At 60.7% G+C, this 17,901-nt stretch overlaps 1 protein-coding gene across 1 annotated transcript in view; it reads right to left on the bottom strand.

The window, feature by feature from the left end:
* The window catches only part of LOC140458966 (hemicentin-1-like), a 169,207-nt gene that overhangs the window by 13,384 nt on the left and 137,922 nt on the right, over window positions 1-17,901 (bottom strand). The window contains exons 30-33 of the mRNA XM_072553703.1: window positions 11,345-11,488; window positions 6,817-6,954; window positions 5,272-5,456; window positions 905-1,001 (exon numbers count right to left, since the gene is read on the bottom strand). Coding sequence (XP_072409804.1) covers window positions 905-1,001; window positions 5,272-5,456; window positions 6,817-6,954; window positions 11,345-11,488 — 564 coding nt within the window. The remainder of the gene's footprint in view (window positions 1-904; window positions 1,002-5,271; window positions 5,457-6,816; window positions 6,955-11,344; window positions 11,489-17,901) is intronic.

The following is a 17,901-nucleotide window of genomic DNA, read 5'->3' as shown; positions in this document are numbered from 1 at the left end:
CACTGTAACAGGGACAGGACTGAGGGAGGGCCGCACTGTCACAGGGCCAGGACTGAGGGAGGGCCGCACTGTCACAGGGACAGGACTGAGGGAGGGCCGCACTGCTCACAGGGTCAGGACTGAGGGAGGGCCGCACTGTCACAGGGTCAGGACTGAGGGAGTTCCGCACTGTCGGAGGGTCAGTGCTGAGGGAGGGAGGCACTGTCACAGGGTCAGGACTGAGGGAGGGCCGCACTGTCACAGGGTTAGGACTGAGGGAGGGAGGCACTGTCACAGGGTCAGGACTGAGGGAGGGCCGCACTGTCACAGGGTCAGGACTGAGGGAGGGAGGCACTGTCACAGGGTCAGGACTGAGGGAGGGCCGCACTGTCACAGGGTCAGGACTGAGGGAGGGCTGCACTGTCACAGGGACAGGACTGAGGGAGGGACGCACTGTCACAGGGACAGGACCGAGGGAGGGCCGCACTGTCACAGGGACAGGACTGAGGGAGGGCCGCACTGTCACAGGGACAGGGACTGAGGGAGGGCCGCACTGTCAGAGGGTCAGTGCTGAGGGAGTGGGCACTGTCGGAGGGTCAGTGCTGAGGGAGTGGACACTGTCAGAGGGTCAGTGCTGAGGGAGTGCCACACTGTCGGAGGGTCCAGTGCTGTGGGAGTGGGCACTGTCGGAGGGTCAGTGCTGAGGGAGGGCCGCACTGTCCGAGGGTCAGTGCTGAGGGAGTGGGCACTGTCCGAGGGTCAGTGCTGTGGGAGGGCCGCACTGTCCGAGGGTCAGTGCTGAGGGAGTGGGCACTGTCGGAGGGTTGTTGATTGGCTGTGAAGGTTTGGCCCCCCCTGACTGGGAGCTCGGTGCTAGAGCAGTGAAGACAGTGTCAGTTGTTGTTGTTTTGGTGGTCCTCCTTACCTCCCTGTCTGACCTGGGTTGACCTCCTGACCTGTCCGAGTCGGTTTTCCGCGAGACACGTGTACACTCCCCAGTCACTCAGATCGTGAACTTTAACCTGTCCGAGGGAGAGAGGGCAAAGGTCAGAGTCGTTACACAGCTCCGCCCCCACCCTGCCCCTGGGGGGGGGTCGGGGTGACCCTGAGAGGGGCAAATACCAAGGGACAAGGAAACCCCGAGAGAGCAGCTCGTCTCGAATACCCCGTCACCCGTCTGCTGTATCCCAGGGATCCCTCAGTCACAGGAGGTCCACAATCAGAACCCCCCGTACCCCCCCAGGGCACCATCTCCCCCGTCACCCCCTCTCCCCCCCGTCACACCCCCTCCCCCGTCACCCCCAACCCCCCCCCTTCCCCCGACATCCCCCTCTCCCCCCCGTCACCCCCCTCCCCCGTCACCCCCCCCTCCCCCCATCACCCCCTCCTCCCGTCATCCCCCTCCCCTCCACCACCCCCCCCTCCCCCCCGTCATCCCCTCCCCCGTCACCTTCCTCCCCCGTCACGCCCCCTCCCCACGTCACCCCCACCCCCATCACTCTCACCCTGTCACCCCCCTCCCCTTCACACCCTCCCCCAGTCCACCCCCTTCCCCTATCACCCCCCTTCTCCCGTCACCCCCTTTCCACGTCACCCACCTTCCCCCATCATCCCCTCCTCCGTCACCCCCTCCACCCTCCCCCTCTCTCCCCGTCACCCCCTCCACCCTCCCCCTCTCTCCTCCGTCACCCCCTCTCTCCCCGTCACCCCCTCACCCTCACCCGTCACCCCCTCTCCCCCGTCACCCCCTCTCCCCCCCTCCACTCACCGTCACCCCCTCACCCCTCACCCATCACCCCACCTCTTCCCCCGTCACGCCTCTTCCCCTTCACCCCCTTCCGCCGTCGCCCCCGTATCCCCACCCCCGTCAATCCGTCACCCCCCCTCCCCTGTCACCCCACCCTTCAACCTCTCCCCTGTCACCCTCTCCCCTGTCAGCCCCTCACTACTTCAACTCTCCCCCATCACCCTCTCCCACGTCCCCCCCTCCCTAGTCACCCCCAACCACCGTCACCCCCTTCCCATCATTCCCTCCCTCTGTCACCCCCCCTCCCGTCACACCCATTCCCCGTCACCCCCTCCCCCGTCACTCCCACCAGCATCGTCACCATCGTTCCCCCCCCCCATCCCTGTCTCTCCTGAAGCCAGTGTCTGAGAGTGTGGGATTCCACCCCACCCTTCCCGATCCCGGAATCCAGCTGCTCCTGATGTTCCTTGGAGAGGGATCAGTCCTGATCCGTCCCCTCTGCTCCATCACCCGTTGATCCCGTTCCCTCTGCGTTGCCACCTTGGCTTCCCAGATTTTGGAAAAGGTGTGGAAGTGACAGGGTTGTTGTTGTAATGGGTGACTTCAATCTCCCCTGATATTGACTGGAACGTCCTCAGTGGGAATAGTTTGGAAGGAGCTGTGTTTGTCTGGTGTGTCCAGGAAGGGATTCCTGACTCATTCTGGAGAGAGGCCGACCAGAGGGGACGCCATCTTGGATTCGGTGCTTGGCAACGAAGCAGGTCAGGTGTCAGATCTCTCGGTGGGAGAACATCTCGGTGATGGTGAGCCCAACTCCCTGACCGTTACCGTACTCATGGGGAGGGATAGGAGCAGACGGTGTGGGATTGGGGGAGGGGGGGTTACAATGCTCTTCGGCAGGAACTGGGCCACCGAGACTGGCAACAGATATTCTCAGGGAATTCCCCGGGAGAAATGTGGAGGCTCTTTAGGGAGATCTTGCTGTGAGCGTTGGACAGGTTCGTCCCACTGAGGCAAGTGAGGGAACCTTGGGTGACAAGGGATGTGGTACATCTGGTCAAGAGGAAGATGGAAGCTGACTGAAGGTTGACCAGGCAACGATCAGACAGAGCTGGGGAGGGTTACAAGGCTAGCCAGGAAGGAACTGAAGACTGGACTGAGGAGAGTGGAGAGGGGGCATTTAGTGGGTAGGATGAAAGGAAAACCCCAAGGCATACTGTGAGGAACAAGTGAGTGGCCAGACTGAGGGCAGGACCGGTCAGGGATAATGGAGGGAACTTGTGTCTGGAGTCAGAGGAGGGACGGGAGGCCCCTTAATGAAAACTTTACCTCAGTATTCACGACTGAGAGGGACCGTGTGGTTTGTGAGGACAGCGGGGAACAGGCTGATATGGGATTAAAGGTTGGTGTTAGGATGGAGGATGAGCTGGAAATTGGGAAAACCATATGGATAGATAAATCCCCTGGGTCAGATGGGATATACCAGCGGATACTACAGGAAGCGAGGGAAGAGATTGCTGTGCCCTCACTTCGGGATACACAGTGGCTCAGTGGTTAGCACTGCTACCTCCCAACACCAGGGACCTGGGTTCGATCCCACCCTCGGGGGACTCTCTGGGTGGGGTTTGCACATTCTCCCCGTGTCTGCGTGGGATTCCTCCGGGTGCTCCGGTTTCGTCCCACAGTCCAAAGATGTGCAGGTTAGGGTGGGATTGGCCGTGGGAAATTGTCCCATAGTGTCCAGGGATGTGCAGGTTAGGGTGGGATTGGCCATGGGAAATTGTCCCATAGTGTTCAGGGATGTGCAGGTTAGGGTGGATTGGCCATGGGAAATTGTCCCATAGTGTCCAAGGATGTGCAGGTCAGGGTGGGTTGGCCATGGGAAATTGTCCCATAGTGTCCAGGGATGTGCAGGTTAGGGTGGATTGGCCATGGGAAATTGTCCCATAGTGCCCAGGGATGTGCAGGTTCGGGTGGATTGGCCATGGGAAATTGTACCATAGTGTCCAGGGATGGGCAGGTTAGGGTGGATTGGTGATGGGAAATTGTCCCATAGTGTCCAGGGATGTGTAGGTTAGGGTGGATTGGCCATGGGAAATTGTCCCATAGTGTCCAGGGATGTGCAGGTTAGGGTGGATTGGCCATGGGAAATTGTCCCATAGTGTCCAGGGATGTGCAGGTTAGGGTGGATTGGCCATGGGAAATTGTCCCATAGTGCCCAGGGATGTGCAGGTTAGGGTGGATTGGCCATGGGAAATTGTCCCATAGTGCCCAGGGATGTGCAGGTTAGGGTGGATTGGCCATGGGAAATTGTCCCATAGTGTCCCGGGATGTGACAAAACACAGTGATGAGGGTAGAGCAGTGGATGTGGTGTATATGGATTTCAGCGAGGTGTTCGGGAAGGTTCCCCAGGGTAGGCTGATTCAGAACGTAAGGAGGTATGGGATCCAGGGAAATCTGTCTGTCTGGATAGAGGATTGGCTGGCCCAGAGAAGACAGAGGGTGGTGGGAGATGGCAAGTATTCAGCCTGGGGCTCGGTGACCAGTGGGATTCCACAGGGATCTGTTCTGGGACCTCTGCTCTTTGTGCTGTTTATAAATGACTTGGATAAGGAAGTGGAAGGGGGGGGGTTAGTAAGTTTGCCGATGACACGAAGGTTGGTGGAGTTGTGGATAGTGTGGAGAGCTGTTGTAGGTTCCAACGGGACACTGACAGGACACAGAACGGGGCTGAGACGTGGAAAAGTGGGAAGTGATTCACTTTGGAAGGTGGGATTTGAATGCAGATTACAGGGATAAAGGCAGGATTCTTGGCCGGGTGGAGGAACAGAGGGATTTTGGGGTCCATGTCCATAGATCCCTCAAGGTTGCCCCCCAAGTGGATGGGGTTGTTCAGAAGGCGGACGGTGTGTTGGCTTTCATTAGCGGGGGATTGAGTTGAAGAGCCGCGAGGTTCTGCTGCAGCTCGATACAGCCCTGGTTAGACCCCACTTGGAATATTGTGTCCAGTTGTGGTCACCTCATTCTGGGAAGGATGTGGAAGGTTTCGAGAGGGTGCAGAGGGGATTTCCCAGGATGCTGCCTGGATTGGAGGGTGTGTCTGATGGGGAAAGGTGGAGGGAGCGAGGGCTTTTCCCACTGGGGTGAAGGAGGGTGAGAGGGGACTTGATCGAGGTCTACAAGATGATGAGAGACAGAGACAGGGTAGATAACCAGAGACCTTTCCCCAGGGTGGGAATGTCTATCACCGGGGGGGGGGGGGACAGAATGTTAAGGTGATTGGAGGAAGGTTTCGGGGTGATGTCAGAGGGAGGGTCTTTACACAGAGAGTGGGGGGGGTGGGTGGGATACACTGTCAGCGGGGGGAAGTAGAGTCAGAGACATTAGGGACATTTAAGGGACTCTTGGATAGCCCCATGGATGACATTACAATGAAGGGGATGGAGGTTAGTCTGACCATAGAGAAGGATAAAAGGCTGGCACAACATCGAGGGCCGAAGGGCCTGTACGGTGCTGGACTGTTCCATGTTCCCCTCGGACCCACCTCAATGGTGCTGCTAACGCTAGATTCTCCAGAGACACTTGTGGAGATGTCGGGAAGATTTTGACCATGGTGTATCCAGGTTATTGTCGCTGGGGGAACAGAGTGGACGGAACAGGAGATGTTGATGGGATTCTCCAGCCAGGTGTAGACTTCCTCAGGGGGGAGCTGGAACAGTTTGGGAGAATCTGAAAGACAGGAAGGGGAGACACTGAGGGAGAGAGAGAGGACGGACAGACTGGGGAAAGGGCCCCAGTCTACACTGGGAGAGAGAGCAGGGTCACAACACACCCTCCCAGGGGATCGGAGGGAACACAGCACCAAGACAGGACCCTCCGACAGTGCCCACTCCCTCAGCACTGACCCTCCGACAGGGCCCACTCCCTCAGCACTGACCCTCCGACAGTGCCCACTCCCTCAGCACTGACCCTCTGACAGTGCCCACTCCCTCAGCACTGACCCTCCGACAGTGCACACTCCCTCAGCACTGACCCTCCGACAGTGCCCACTCCCTCAGCACTGACCCTCTGACAGTGCCCACTCCCTCAGCACTGACCCTCAGACAGTGCCCACTCCCTCAGCACTGACCCTCCGACAGTGCCCACTCCCTCAGCACTGACCCTCCGACAGTGCCCACTCCCTCAGCACTGACCCTCCGACAGTGCCCACTCCCTCAGCACTGACCCTCCGACAATGTGGCCCTCCATCAGCACTGACCGTCCGACAGTAGCCACTCCCTCAGCACTGACCCTCCGACAGTGTGACACTCCCTCAGTACTGACACTCCGACAGTGCCCACTCCCTCAGCACTGACCCTCCGACAGTGTCCACTCCCTCAGCATTGACGCTCTGACAGTGCCCACTCCCTCAGCACTGACCCTCCGACAGTGCCCACTCCCTCAGCAATGTCCCTCCGACAGTGCCTGCTCCCTCAGCACTGACCCTCCGACAGTGCCCATTCCCTCAGCACTGACCCTCCGACAGTGCCCACTCCCTCAGCACTGAGACTCCGACAGTGCCCACTCCCTCAGCACTGACCCTCCGACAGGGCCCACTCCCTCAGCACTGACCCTCCGACAGTGCCCACTCCCTCAGCACTGACCCTCCGACAGTGTGACACTCCCTCAGTACTGACACTCCGACAGTGCCCACTCCCTCAGCACTGACCCACCGACAGTGCCCACTCCCTCAGCACTGACCCTCCGACAGTGCCCACTCCCTCAGCACTGACCCTCCGACAGTGCCCACTCCCTCAGCACTGACCCTCCGAGAGTGCCCACTCCCTCAGCACTGACCCTCAGACAGGGCCCACTCCCTCAGCACTGACCCTCCGACAGTGCCCACACTCTCAGCACTGACCCTCCGACAGTGCCCACTCCCTCAGCACTGACCCTCCGACAGTGCCCACTCCCTCAGCACTGACCCTCCGACAGTGCCCACTCCCTCAGCACTGACCCTCCGACAGTGCCCACTCCCTCAGCACTGACCCTCCGACAGTGCCCACTCCCTCAACACTGACCCTGTGCCTGGAAACGATAAAAATCTTACAATTGACATTGACTCTGGTATTGAGTGATTTCTCCTCATTCCTCTCCATAATCCTCCCGACACACTGATAGACTCCCGCGTCTGACATTGTGATGTTCCTGATGACCAGGGAACCATTTGGAAATTTCTGAAAACGCCCTGTGGAGGGGGGAGACAGGATATTGGAGATGTCAGATATTTATGCTCAGAGCACCCTGCACAGTTCCAGTCTCTGTATCCCTCAGTCAGACCCACACTCGGAGCACCGTGCACAGTTCCAGTCTCTGTATCCCTCAGTCAGACCCACACTCGGAGCACCCTGCACAGTTCCAGTCTCTGTATCCCTCAGTTAGACCCACACTCGGAGCACTGTGCACAGTTCCACTCTCCGTATCCCTCAGTTAGACCCACACTCGGAGCACCGTGCACAGTTCTAGTCTCTGTATCCCTCAGTTAGACCCACACTCGGAGCACCGTGCACAGTTCCAGTCTCTGTATCCCTCAGTTAGACCCACACTCGGAGCACCGTGCACAGTTCCAGTCTCTGTATCCCTCAGTTAGACCCACACTCGGAGCACCGTGCACAGTTCCAGTCTCTGTATCCCTCAGTCAGACCCACACTCGGAGAACCGTGCACAGTTCCAGTCTCCATATCCCTCAGTCTGACCCACACTCGGAGCACCGTGCACAGTTCCAGTCTCCATATCCCTCAGTCAGACCCACACTCGGAGCACCGTGCACAGTTCCAGTCTCCGTATCACTCAGTTAGACCCACACTCGGAGCACCGTGCGCAGTTCAAGTCTCTGTATCCCTCAGTCAGACCCACACTCGGAGCACCGTGCACAGTTCCAGACTCCGTATCCCTCAGTCTGACCCACACTCGGAGCACCGTGCACAGTTCTAGTCTCTGTATCCCTCAGTCAGACCCACACTCGGAGCACCGTGCACAGTTCCAGTCTCCGTATCCCTCAGTCAGACCCACACTCGGAGCACCGTGCACAGTTCCAGTCTCCGTATCCCTCAGTCTGACCCACACTCGGAGCACCGTGCACAGTTCCAGTCTCCGTATCCCTCAGTTAGACCCACACTCGGAGCACCATGCACAGTTCCAGTCTCTGTGTCCCTCAGTCAGACCCACACTCGGAGCACCATGCACAGTTCCAGTCTCTGTGTCCCTCAGTCAGACCCACACTCGGAGCACCGTGCACAGTTCCAGTCTCCGTATCCCTCAGTTAGACCCACACTCGGAGCACCGTGCACAGTTCCAGTCTCCGTATCCCTCAGTCTGACCCACACTCGGAGCACCGTGCACAGTTCTAGTCTCTGTATCCCTCAGTCAGACCCACAGTCGGAGCACCGTGCACAGTTCCAGTCTCCGTATCACTCAGTTAGACCCACACTCGGAGCACCGTGCGCAGTTCTAGCCTCTGTATCCCTCAGTCAGACCCACACTCGGAGCACCGTGCACAGTTCCAGTCTCCGTATCCCTCAGTCAGACCCACACTCGGAGCACCGTGCACAGTTCCAGTCTCCGTATCCCTCAGTCAGACCCACACTCGGAGCACCGTGCACAGTTCCAATCTCCGTATCCCTCAGTCTGACCCACACTCGGAGCACCGTGCACAGTTCCAGTCTCTGTATCCCTCAGTCAGACCCACACTCGGAGCACCGTGCACAGTTCCAGTCTCTGTATCCCTCAGTTAGACCCACAGTCGGAGCACTGTGCACAGTTCCAGTCTCCGTATCTCTCAGTCAGACCCACACTCGGAGCACCGTGCACAGTTCCAGTCTCTGTATCCCTCAGTCAGACCCACACTCGGAGCACCGTGCACAGTTCCAGTCTCTGTATCCTCAGTCAGACCCACACTCGGAGCACCGTGCACAGTTCCAGTCTCTGTATCCCTCAGTTAGACCCACAGTCGGAGCACTGTGCACAGTTCCAGTCTCTGTATCTCTCAGTCAGACCCACACTCGGAGCACCGTGCACAGTTCCAGTCTCCGTATCCCTCAGTCAGACCCACACTCGGAGCACCGTGCACAGTTCCAGTCTCCGTATCCCTCAGTCAGACCCACACTCGGAGCACCGTGCACAGTTCCAGTCTCCGTATCCCTCAGTCAGACCCACACTCGGACCACCGTGCACAGTTCCAGTCTCCGTATCCCTCAGTCAGACCCACACTCGGAGCACCGTGCACAGTTCCAGTCTCTGTATCCCTCAGTCAGACCCACACTCGGAGCACCGTGCACAGTTCCAGTCTCCGTATCCCTCAGTCTGACCCACACTCCGAGCACCGTGCACAGTTACAGTCTCTGTATCTCTCAGTCAGACCCACACTCGGAGCACCGTGCACAGTTCCAGTCTCCGTATCCCTCAGTCAGACCCACACTCGGAGCACCGTGCACAGTTCCAGTCTCCGTATCCCTCATTCAGACCCACACTCGGAGCACCATGCACAGTTCCAGTCTCCGTATCCCTCAGTGAGACCCACACTCGGAGCACCGTGCACAGTTCCAGTCTCCGTATCCCTCAGTCAGACCCACACTCGGAGCACCGTGCACAGTTCCAGTCTCCGTATCCCTCAGTCAGACCCACACTCGGAGCACCGTGCACAGTTCCAGTCTCCGTATCCCTCAGTCAGACCCACACTCGGAGCACCGTGCACAGTTCCAGTCTCCGTATCCCTCAGTCAGACCCACACTCGGAGCACCGTGCACAGTTCCAGTCTCCGTATCCCTCAGTCAGACCCACACTCGGAGCACCGTGCACAGTTCCAGTCTCCGTATCCCTCAGTTAGACCCACACTCGGAGCACTGTGCACAGTTCCAGTCTCTGTATCCCTAAGTCAGACCCACACTCGGAGCACCGTGCACAGTTCCAGTCTCCGTATCCCTCAGTTAGACCCACACTCGGAGCACCGTGCACAGTTCCAGTCTCCGTATCCCTCAGTTAGACCCCACACTCGGAGCACCGTGCACAGTTCCAGTCTCTGTATCCCTCAGTCAGACCCACACTCGGAGCACCGTGCACAGTTCCAGTCTCCGTATCCCTCAGTGAGCCCCACACTCGGAGCACTGTGCACAGTTCCAGTCTCCGTATCCCTCAGTCAGACCCACACTCGGAGCACCGTGCACAGTTCCAGACTCCGTATCCCTCAGTCTGACCCACACTCGGAGCACCGTGCACAGTTCTAGTCTCTGTATCCCTCAGTCAGACCCACACTCGGAGAACCGTGCACAGTTCCAGTCTCTGTATCCCTCAATTAGACCCACACTCGGAGCACCCTGCACAGTTCCAGTCTCTGTATCCCTCAGTCAGACCCACACTCGGAGCACCCTGCACAGTTCCAGTCTCTGTATCCCTCAGTCAAACCCACACTCGGAGCACCGTGCACAGTTCCAGTCTCTGTATCCCTCAGTCAGACCCACACTCGGAGCACCGTGCACAGTTCCAATCTCCGTATCACTCAGTTAGACCCACACTCGGAGCACCGTGCGCAGTTCAAGTCTCCGTATCCCTCAGTCAGACCCACACTCGGAGCACCGTGCACAGTTCCAGTCTCTGTATCCCTCAGTTAGACCCACACTCGGAGCACTGTGCACAGTTCCAGTCTCCGTATCCCTCAGTCAGACCCACACTCGGAGCACCGTGCACAGTTCCAGACTCCGTATCCCTCAGTCTGACCCACACTCGGAGCACCGTGCACAGTTCTAGTCTCTGTATCCCTCAGTCAGACCCACACTCGGAGCACCGTGCACAGTTCCAGTCTCCGTATCCCTCAGTGAGACCCACACTCGGAGCGCCGTGCACAGTTCCAGTCTCCGTATCCCTCAGTCAGACCCACACTCGGAGCACCGTGCACAGTTCCAGTCTCCGTATCCCTCAGTCAGACCCACACTCGGAGCACCGTGCACAGTTCCAGTCTCCGTATCCCTCAGTCAGACCCACACTCGGAGCACTGTGCACAGTTCCAGTCTCCGTATCCCTCTGTCAGACCCACACTCGGAGCACCGTGCACAGTTCCAGTCTCCGTATCCCTCAGTCAGACCCACACTCGGAGCACCGTGCACAGTTCCAGTCTCCGTATCCCTCAATTAGACCCACACTCGGAGCACCCTGCACAGTTCCAGTCTCTGTATCCCTCAGTCAGACCCACACTCGGAGCACCGTGCACAGTTCCAGTCTCTGTATCCCTCAGTCAGACCCACACTCGGAGCACCGTGCACAGTTCCAGTCTCTGTATCCCTCAGTCAGACCCACACTCGGAGCACCGTGCACAGTTCCAGTCTCTGTATCCCTCAGTCAGACACACACTCGGAGCACCGTGCACAGTTCCAGTCTCTGTATCCCTCAGTCAGACCCACACTCGGAGCACCGTGCACAGTTCCAGTCTCTGTATCCCTCAGTCTGACCCACACTCGGAGCACCGTGCACAGTTCCAGTCTCCGTATCCCTCAGTCAGACCCACACTCGGAGCAGCGTTCCCATGGTCCCCTGGTGGAAGGCTACAGACTGTGAGGGTCTGAGCTTACCGTTCCCAAATCACTCACCATTCAGACTCTGGAGCACGTCCCACGAATCCCGGATCCAGGTGACTGTGGGCTGAGGGATTCCTGTCACCGTACACCTGAGAACACCATCCATCCCCTCATCAAACTCCCGAACAGGATCGACGTTGGAAACAGACACAGGTGCTGTGGGAGAAAAGGACGAACAGGAATATTTACTGGAGAGTTCACCCTGTCCCAACCCGGAGAGAGCAGCTCCCAGTGCTCAGTGAGTGGGAGAAACCATCACTCCCCCTGAACACAGAGAACACTTGGCAGGACAGACCGAAACCCCTGGACAGAGAGAAATCACCTCCTCGTGAACATCACTGAGGGAGGGCCGCACTGTCACAGGGTCAGGACTGAGGGAGGGCCGCACTGTCACAGGGACAGGACTGAGGGAGGGAGGCACTGTCACAGGGTCAGGACTGAGGGAGGGAGGCACTGTCACAGGGTCAGGACTGAGGGAGGGCCGCACTGTCACAGGGACAGGACTGAGGGAGGGCCGCACTGTCACAGGGTCAGGACTGAGGGAGGGCCGCACTGTCACAGGGTCAGGACTGAGGGAGTTCCGCACTGTCACAGGGACAGGACTGAGGGAGGGCCGCACTGTCACAGGGACAGGACTGAGGGAGGGCCGCACTGTCACAGGGACAGGACTGAGGGAGGGCCGCACTGTCACAGGGTCAGGACTGAGGGAGTTCCGCACTGTCACAGGGTCAGGACTGAGGGAGGGCCGCACTGTCACAGGGACAGGACTGAGGGAGGGCCGCACTGTCACAGGGACAGGACTGAGGGAGTTCCGCACTGTCAGAGGGACAGGACTGAGGGAGGGCCGCACTGTCACAGGGACAGGACTGAGGGAGGGCCGCACTGTCACAGGGACAGGACTGAGGGAGGGCCGCACTGTCACAGGGTCAGGACTGAGGGAGGGAGGCACTGTCACAGGGTCAGGACTGAGGGAGGGCCGCACTGTCACAGGGACAGGACTGAGGGAGTGCCGCACTGTCACAGGGTCAGGACTGAGGGAGGGAGGCACTGTCACAGGGTCAGGACTGAGGGAGGGCCGCACTGTCACAGGGACAGGACTGAGGGAGGGCCGCACTGTCACAGGGACAGGACTGAGGGAGGGCCGCACTGTCACAGGGACAGGACTGAGGGAGGGAGGCACTGTCACAGGGTCAGGACTGAGGGAGGGAGGCACTGTCACAGGGACAGGACTGAGGGAGGGAGGCACTGTCACAGGGACAGGACTGAGGGAGGGAGGCACTGTCACAGGAACAGGACTGAGGGAGGGCCGCACTGTCACAGGGTCAGGACTGAGGGAGGGCCGCACTGTCACAGGGACAGGACTGAGGGAGGGCCGCACTGTCACAGGGACAGGACTGAGGGAGTGCCGCACTGTCACAGGGACAGGACTGAGGGAGGGCCGCACTGTCACAGGGACAGGACTGAGGGAGGGAGGCACTGTCACAGGGTCAGGACTGAGGGAGGGAGGCACTGTCACAGGGACAGGACTGAGGGAGGGAGGCACTGTCACAGGGTCAGGACTGAGGGAGGGCCGCACTGTCACAGGGACAGGACTGAGGGAGGGAGGGACAGTCACAGGGACAGGACTGAGGGAGGGAGGCACTGTCACAGGGACAGGACTGAGGGAGGGAGGCACTGTCACAGGGTCAGGACTGAGGGAGGGCCGCACTGTCACAGGGACAGGACTGAGGGAGGGAGGCACTGTCACAGGGACAGGACTGAGGGAGGGAGGCACTGTCACAGGGACAGGACTGAGGGAGGGCCGCACTGTCACAGGGTCAGGACTGAGGGAGGGAGGGCACTGTCACAGGGACAGGACTGAGGGAGGGCCGCACTGTCACAGGGTCAGGACTGAGGGAGGGAGGCACTGTCACAGGGTCAGGACTGAGGGAGGGCCGCACTGTCACAGGGTCAGGACTGAGGGAGGGAGGCACTGTCACAGGGTCAGGACTGAGGGAGGGCCGCACTGTCACAGGGTCAGGACTGAGGGAGGGAGGGCACTGTCACAGGGATAGGACTGAGGGAGGGCCACACTGTCACAGGGTCAGGACTGAGGGAGGGAGGCACTGTCACAGGGACAGGACTGAGGGAGAGAGACACTGTCACAGGGACAGGACTGAGGGAGGGAGGCACTGTCACAGGGTCAGGACTGAGGGAGGGCCGCACAGTCACAGGGTCAGGACTGAGGGAGGGCCGCACTGTAACAGGGACAGGACTGATGGAGTGCCGCACTGTCACAGGGACAGGACTGAGGGAGTGCCGCACTGTCAGAGGGACAGGACTGAGGGAGTGCCGCACTGTCACAGGGTCAGGACTGAGGGAGGGCCGCACTGTCACAGGGACAGGACTGAGGGAGGGAGGCACTGTCACAGGGACAGGACTGAGGGAGGGCCGCACTGTCACAGGGTCAGGACTGAGGGAGGGAGGCACTGTCACAGGGTCAGGACTGAGGGAGGGAGGCACTGTCACAGGGTCAGGACTGAGGGAGGGAGGCACTGTCACAGGGTCAGGACTGAGGGAGGGCCGCACTGTCACAGGGTCAGGACTGAGGGAGGGAGGCACTGTCACAGGGTCAGGACTGAGGGAGGGCCGCACTGTCACACGGTCAGGACTGAGGGCGGACCGCACTGTCACAGGGTCAGGACTGAGGGAGGGCCGCACTGTCACAGGGTCAGGACTGAGGGAGAGCCGCACTGTCACAGGGACAGGACTGAGGGAGGGAGGCACTGTCACATGGTCAGGACTGAGGGAGGGCCGCACTGTCACAGGGTCAGGACTGAGGGAGGGCCGCACTGTCACAGGGTCAGGACTGAGGGAGGGCCGCACTGTCACAGGGAAAGGACTGAGGGAGGGCCGCACTGTCACAGGGACAGGACTGAGGGAGGGCCGCACTGTCACAGGGTCAGGACTGAGGGAGCGCCGCACTGTCACAGGGACAGGACTGAGGGAGAGCCGCACTGTCACAGGGTCAGGACTGAGGGAGGGAGGCACTGTCATAGGGTCAGGACTGAGGGAGGGCCGCACTGTCACAGGGTCAGGACTGAGGGAGGGCCGCACTGTCACAGGGACAGGACTGAGGGAGGGCCGCACTGTCACAGGGACAGGACTGAGGGAGGGCCGCACTGTCACAGGGACAGGACTGAGGGAGGGAGGCACTGTCACAGGGTCAGGACTGAGGGCGGGCCGCACTGTCACAGGGTCAGGACTGAGGGAGGGAGGCACTGTAACCCGGTCAGGACTGAGGGAGGGCCGCACTGTCACAGGGTCAGGACTGAGGGAGGGAGGCACTGTCACAGGGTCAGGACTGAGGGAGGGCCGCACTGTAACAGGGTCAGGACTGAGGGAGGGCCGCACTGTCACAGGAACAGGACTGAGGGAGGGCCGCACTGTCACAGGGACAGGACTGAGGGAGGGCTGCACTGTCACAGGGACAGGACTGAGGGAGGGCCGCACTGTAACAGGGTCAGGACTGAGGGAGGGCCGCACTGTCACAGGGACAGGACTGAGGGAGGGCCGCACTGTCACAGGGACAGGACTGAGGGAGGGCCGCATTGTCACAGGGACAGGACTGAGGGTGGGAGGCACTGTCACAGGGTCAGGACTGAGGGAGGGCCGCACTGTCACAGGGTCAGGACTGAGGGAGGGCCGCACTGTAACAGGGTCAGGACTGAGTGAGGGCCGCTCTGTCACAGGGTCAGGACTGAGAGAGGGCCGCACTGTCACAGGGTCAGGACTGAGGGAGGGCCGCACTGTCACAGGGACAGGACTGAAGGATGGCCGCACTGTCACAGGGTCAGGACTGAGGGAGGGCCGCACTGTCACAGGGTCAGGACTGAGGGAGGGCTGCACTGTCACAGGGACAGGACTGAGGGAGGGCCGCACTGTCACAGGGTCAGGACTGAGGGAGGGAGGCACTGTCACAGGGTCAGGACTGAGGGAGGGCCGCACTGTCACAGGGTCAGGACTGAGGGAGGGAGGCACTGTCACAGGGTCAGGACTGAGGGAGGGCCGCACTGTCACAGGGTCAGGACTGAGGGAGGGCCGCACTGTCACAGGGTCAGGACTGAGGGAGGGAGGCACTGTCACAGGGTCAGGACTGAGGGAGGGCCGCACTGTCACAGGGACAGGACTGAGGGAGGGCCGCACTGTCACAGGGTCAGGACTGAGGGAGGGCCGCACTGTCACAGGGTCAGGACTGAGGGAGGGCCGCACTGTCACAGGGTCAGGACTGAGGGAGGGAGGCACTGTCACAGGGACAGGACTGAGGGAGGGCCGCACTGTCACAGGGACAGGACTGAGGGAGGGCCGCACTGTCACAGGGACAGGACTGAGGGAGGGCCGCACTGTCACAGGGTCAGGACTGAGGGAGGGAGGCACTGTTACAGGGTCAGGACTGAGGGAGGGCCGCACTGTCACAGGGACAGGACTGAGGGAGGGAGGCACTGTCACAGGGTCAGGACTGAGGGAGGGAGGCACTGTCACAGGGACAGGACTGAGGGAGGGCCGCACTGTCACAGGGACAGGACTGAGGGAGGGCCGCACTGTCACAGGGACAGGACTGAGGGAGGGAGGCACTGTCACAGGGTCAGGACTTAGGGAGGGAGGCACTGTCACAGGGACAGGACTGAGGGAGTGCCGCACTGTCACAGGGACAGGACTGAGGGAGGGCCGTACTGTCACAGGGACAGGACTGAGGGAGGGAGGCACTGTCACAGGGACAGGACTGAGGGAGGGAGGCACTGTCACAGGGTCAGGACTGAGGGAGGGAGGCACTGTCACAGGGACAGGACTGAGGGAGGGCCGTACTGTCACAGGGACAGGACTGAGGGAGGGAGGCACTGTCACAGGGACAGGACTGAGGGAGGGAGGCACTGTCACAGGGTCAGGACTGAGGGATGGCCGCACTGTCACAGGGACAGGACTGAGGGAGGGCCGCACTGTCACAGGGACAGGACTGAGGGAGGGAGGCACTGTCACAGGGACAGGACTGAGGGAGGGCCGCACTGTCACAGGGACAGGACTGAGGGAGGGAGGCACTGTCACAGGGACAGGACTGAGGGAGGGCCGTACTGTCACAGGGACAGGACTGAGGGAGGGAGGCACTGTCACAGGGACAGGACTGAGGGAGGGAGGCACTGTCACAGGGTCAGGACTGAGGGATGGCCGCACTGTCACAGGGACAGGACTGAGGGAGGGCCGCACTGTCACAGGGTCAGGACTGAGGGAGGGCCGCACTGTCACAGGGTCAGGACTGAGGGAGGGAGGGCACTGTCACAGGGTCAGGACTGAGGGAGGGCCGCACTGTCACAGGGACAGGACTGAGGGAGGGAGACACTGTCACAGGGACAGGACTGAGGGAGGGAGGCACTGTCACAGGGTCAGGACTGAGGGAGGGCCGCACAGTCACAGGGTCAGGACTGAGGGAGGGCCGCACTGTCACAGGGACAGGACTGAGGGAGTCCCGCACTGTCACAGGGTCAGGACTGAGGGAGGGAGGCACTGTCACAGGGACAGGACTGAGGGAGGGAGGCACTGTCAGAGGGACAGGACTGAGGGAGGGAGGCACTGTCACAGGGACAGGACTGAGGGAGGGCCGCACTGTCACAGGGTCAGGACTGAGGGAGGGCCGCACTGTCACAGGGACAGGATTGAGGGAGGGCCGCACTGTCACAGGGACAGGACTGAGGGAGTGCCGCACTGTCACAGGGACAGGACTGAGGGAGGGCCGCACTGTCCCAGGGACAGGACTGAGGGAGGGAGACACTGTCACAGGGTCAGGACTGAGGGAGGGAGGCACTGTCACAGGGTCAGGACTGAGGGAGGGCCGCACTGTCACAGGGACAGGACTGAGGGAGGGAGGCACTGTCACAGGGACAGGACTGAGGGAGGGAGGCACTTTCACAGGGACAGGACTGAGGGAGGGAGGCACTGTCACAGGGTCAGGACTGAGGGAGGGCCGCACTGTCACAGGGACAGGACTGAGGGAGGGAGGCACTGTCACAGGGACAGGACTGAGGGAGGGAGGCACTGTCACAGGGACAGGACTGAGGGAGGGCCGCACTGTCACAGGGTCAGGACTGAGGGAGGGAGGGCACTGTCACAGGGACAGGACTGAGGGAGGGCCGCACTGTCACAGGGTCAGGACTGAGGGAGGGAGGCACTGTCACAGGGTCAGGACTGAGGGAGGGCCGCACTGTCACAGGGTCAGGACTGAGGGAGGGAGGCACTGTCACAGGGACAGGACTGAGGGAGGGAGGGCACTGTCACAGGGATAGGACTGAGGGAGGGCCACACTGTCACAGGGTCAGGACTGAGGGAGGGAGGCACTGTCACAGGGACAGGACTGAGGGAGGGAGACACTGTCACAGGGACAGGAGTGAGGGAGGGAGGCACTGTCACAGGGTCAGGACTGAGGGAGGGCCGCACAGTCACAGGGTCAGGACTGAGGGAGGGCCGCACTGTCACAGGGACAGGACTGAGGGAGTGCCGCACTGTCACAGGGACAGGACTGAGGGAGTGCCGCACTGTCA

The sequence above is a fragment of the Chiloscyllium punctatum genome, chromosome 34 (assembly GCF_047496795.1).
Source record: "Chiloscyllium punctatum isolate Juve2018m chromosome 34, sChiPun1.3, whole genome shotgun sequence".
NCBI lineage: Eukaryota > Metazoa > Chordata > Chondrichthyes > Orectolobiformes > Hemiscylliidae > Chiloscyllium > Chiloscyllium punctatum.
Note: the sequence above shows the minus strand (reverse complement) of the source record. Positions and strands in the feature narration are given on the sequence as shown.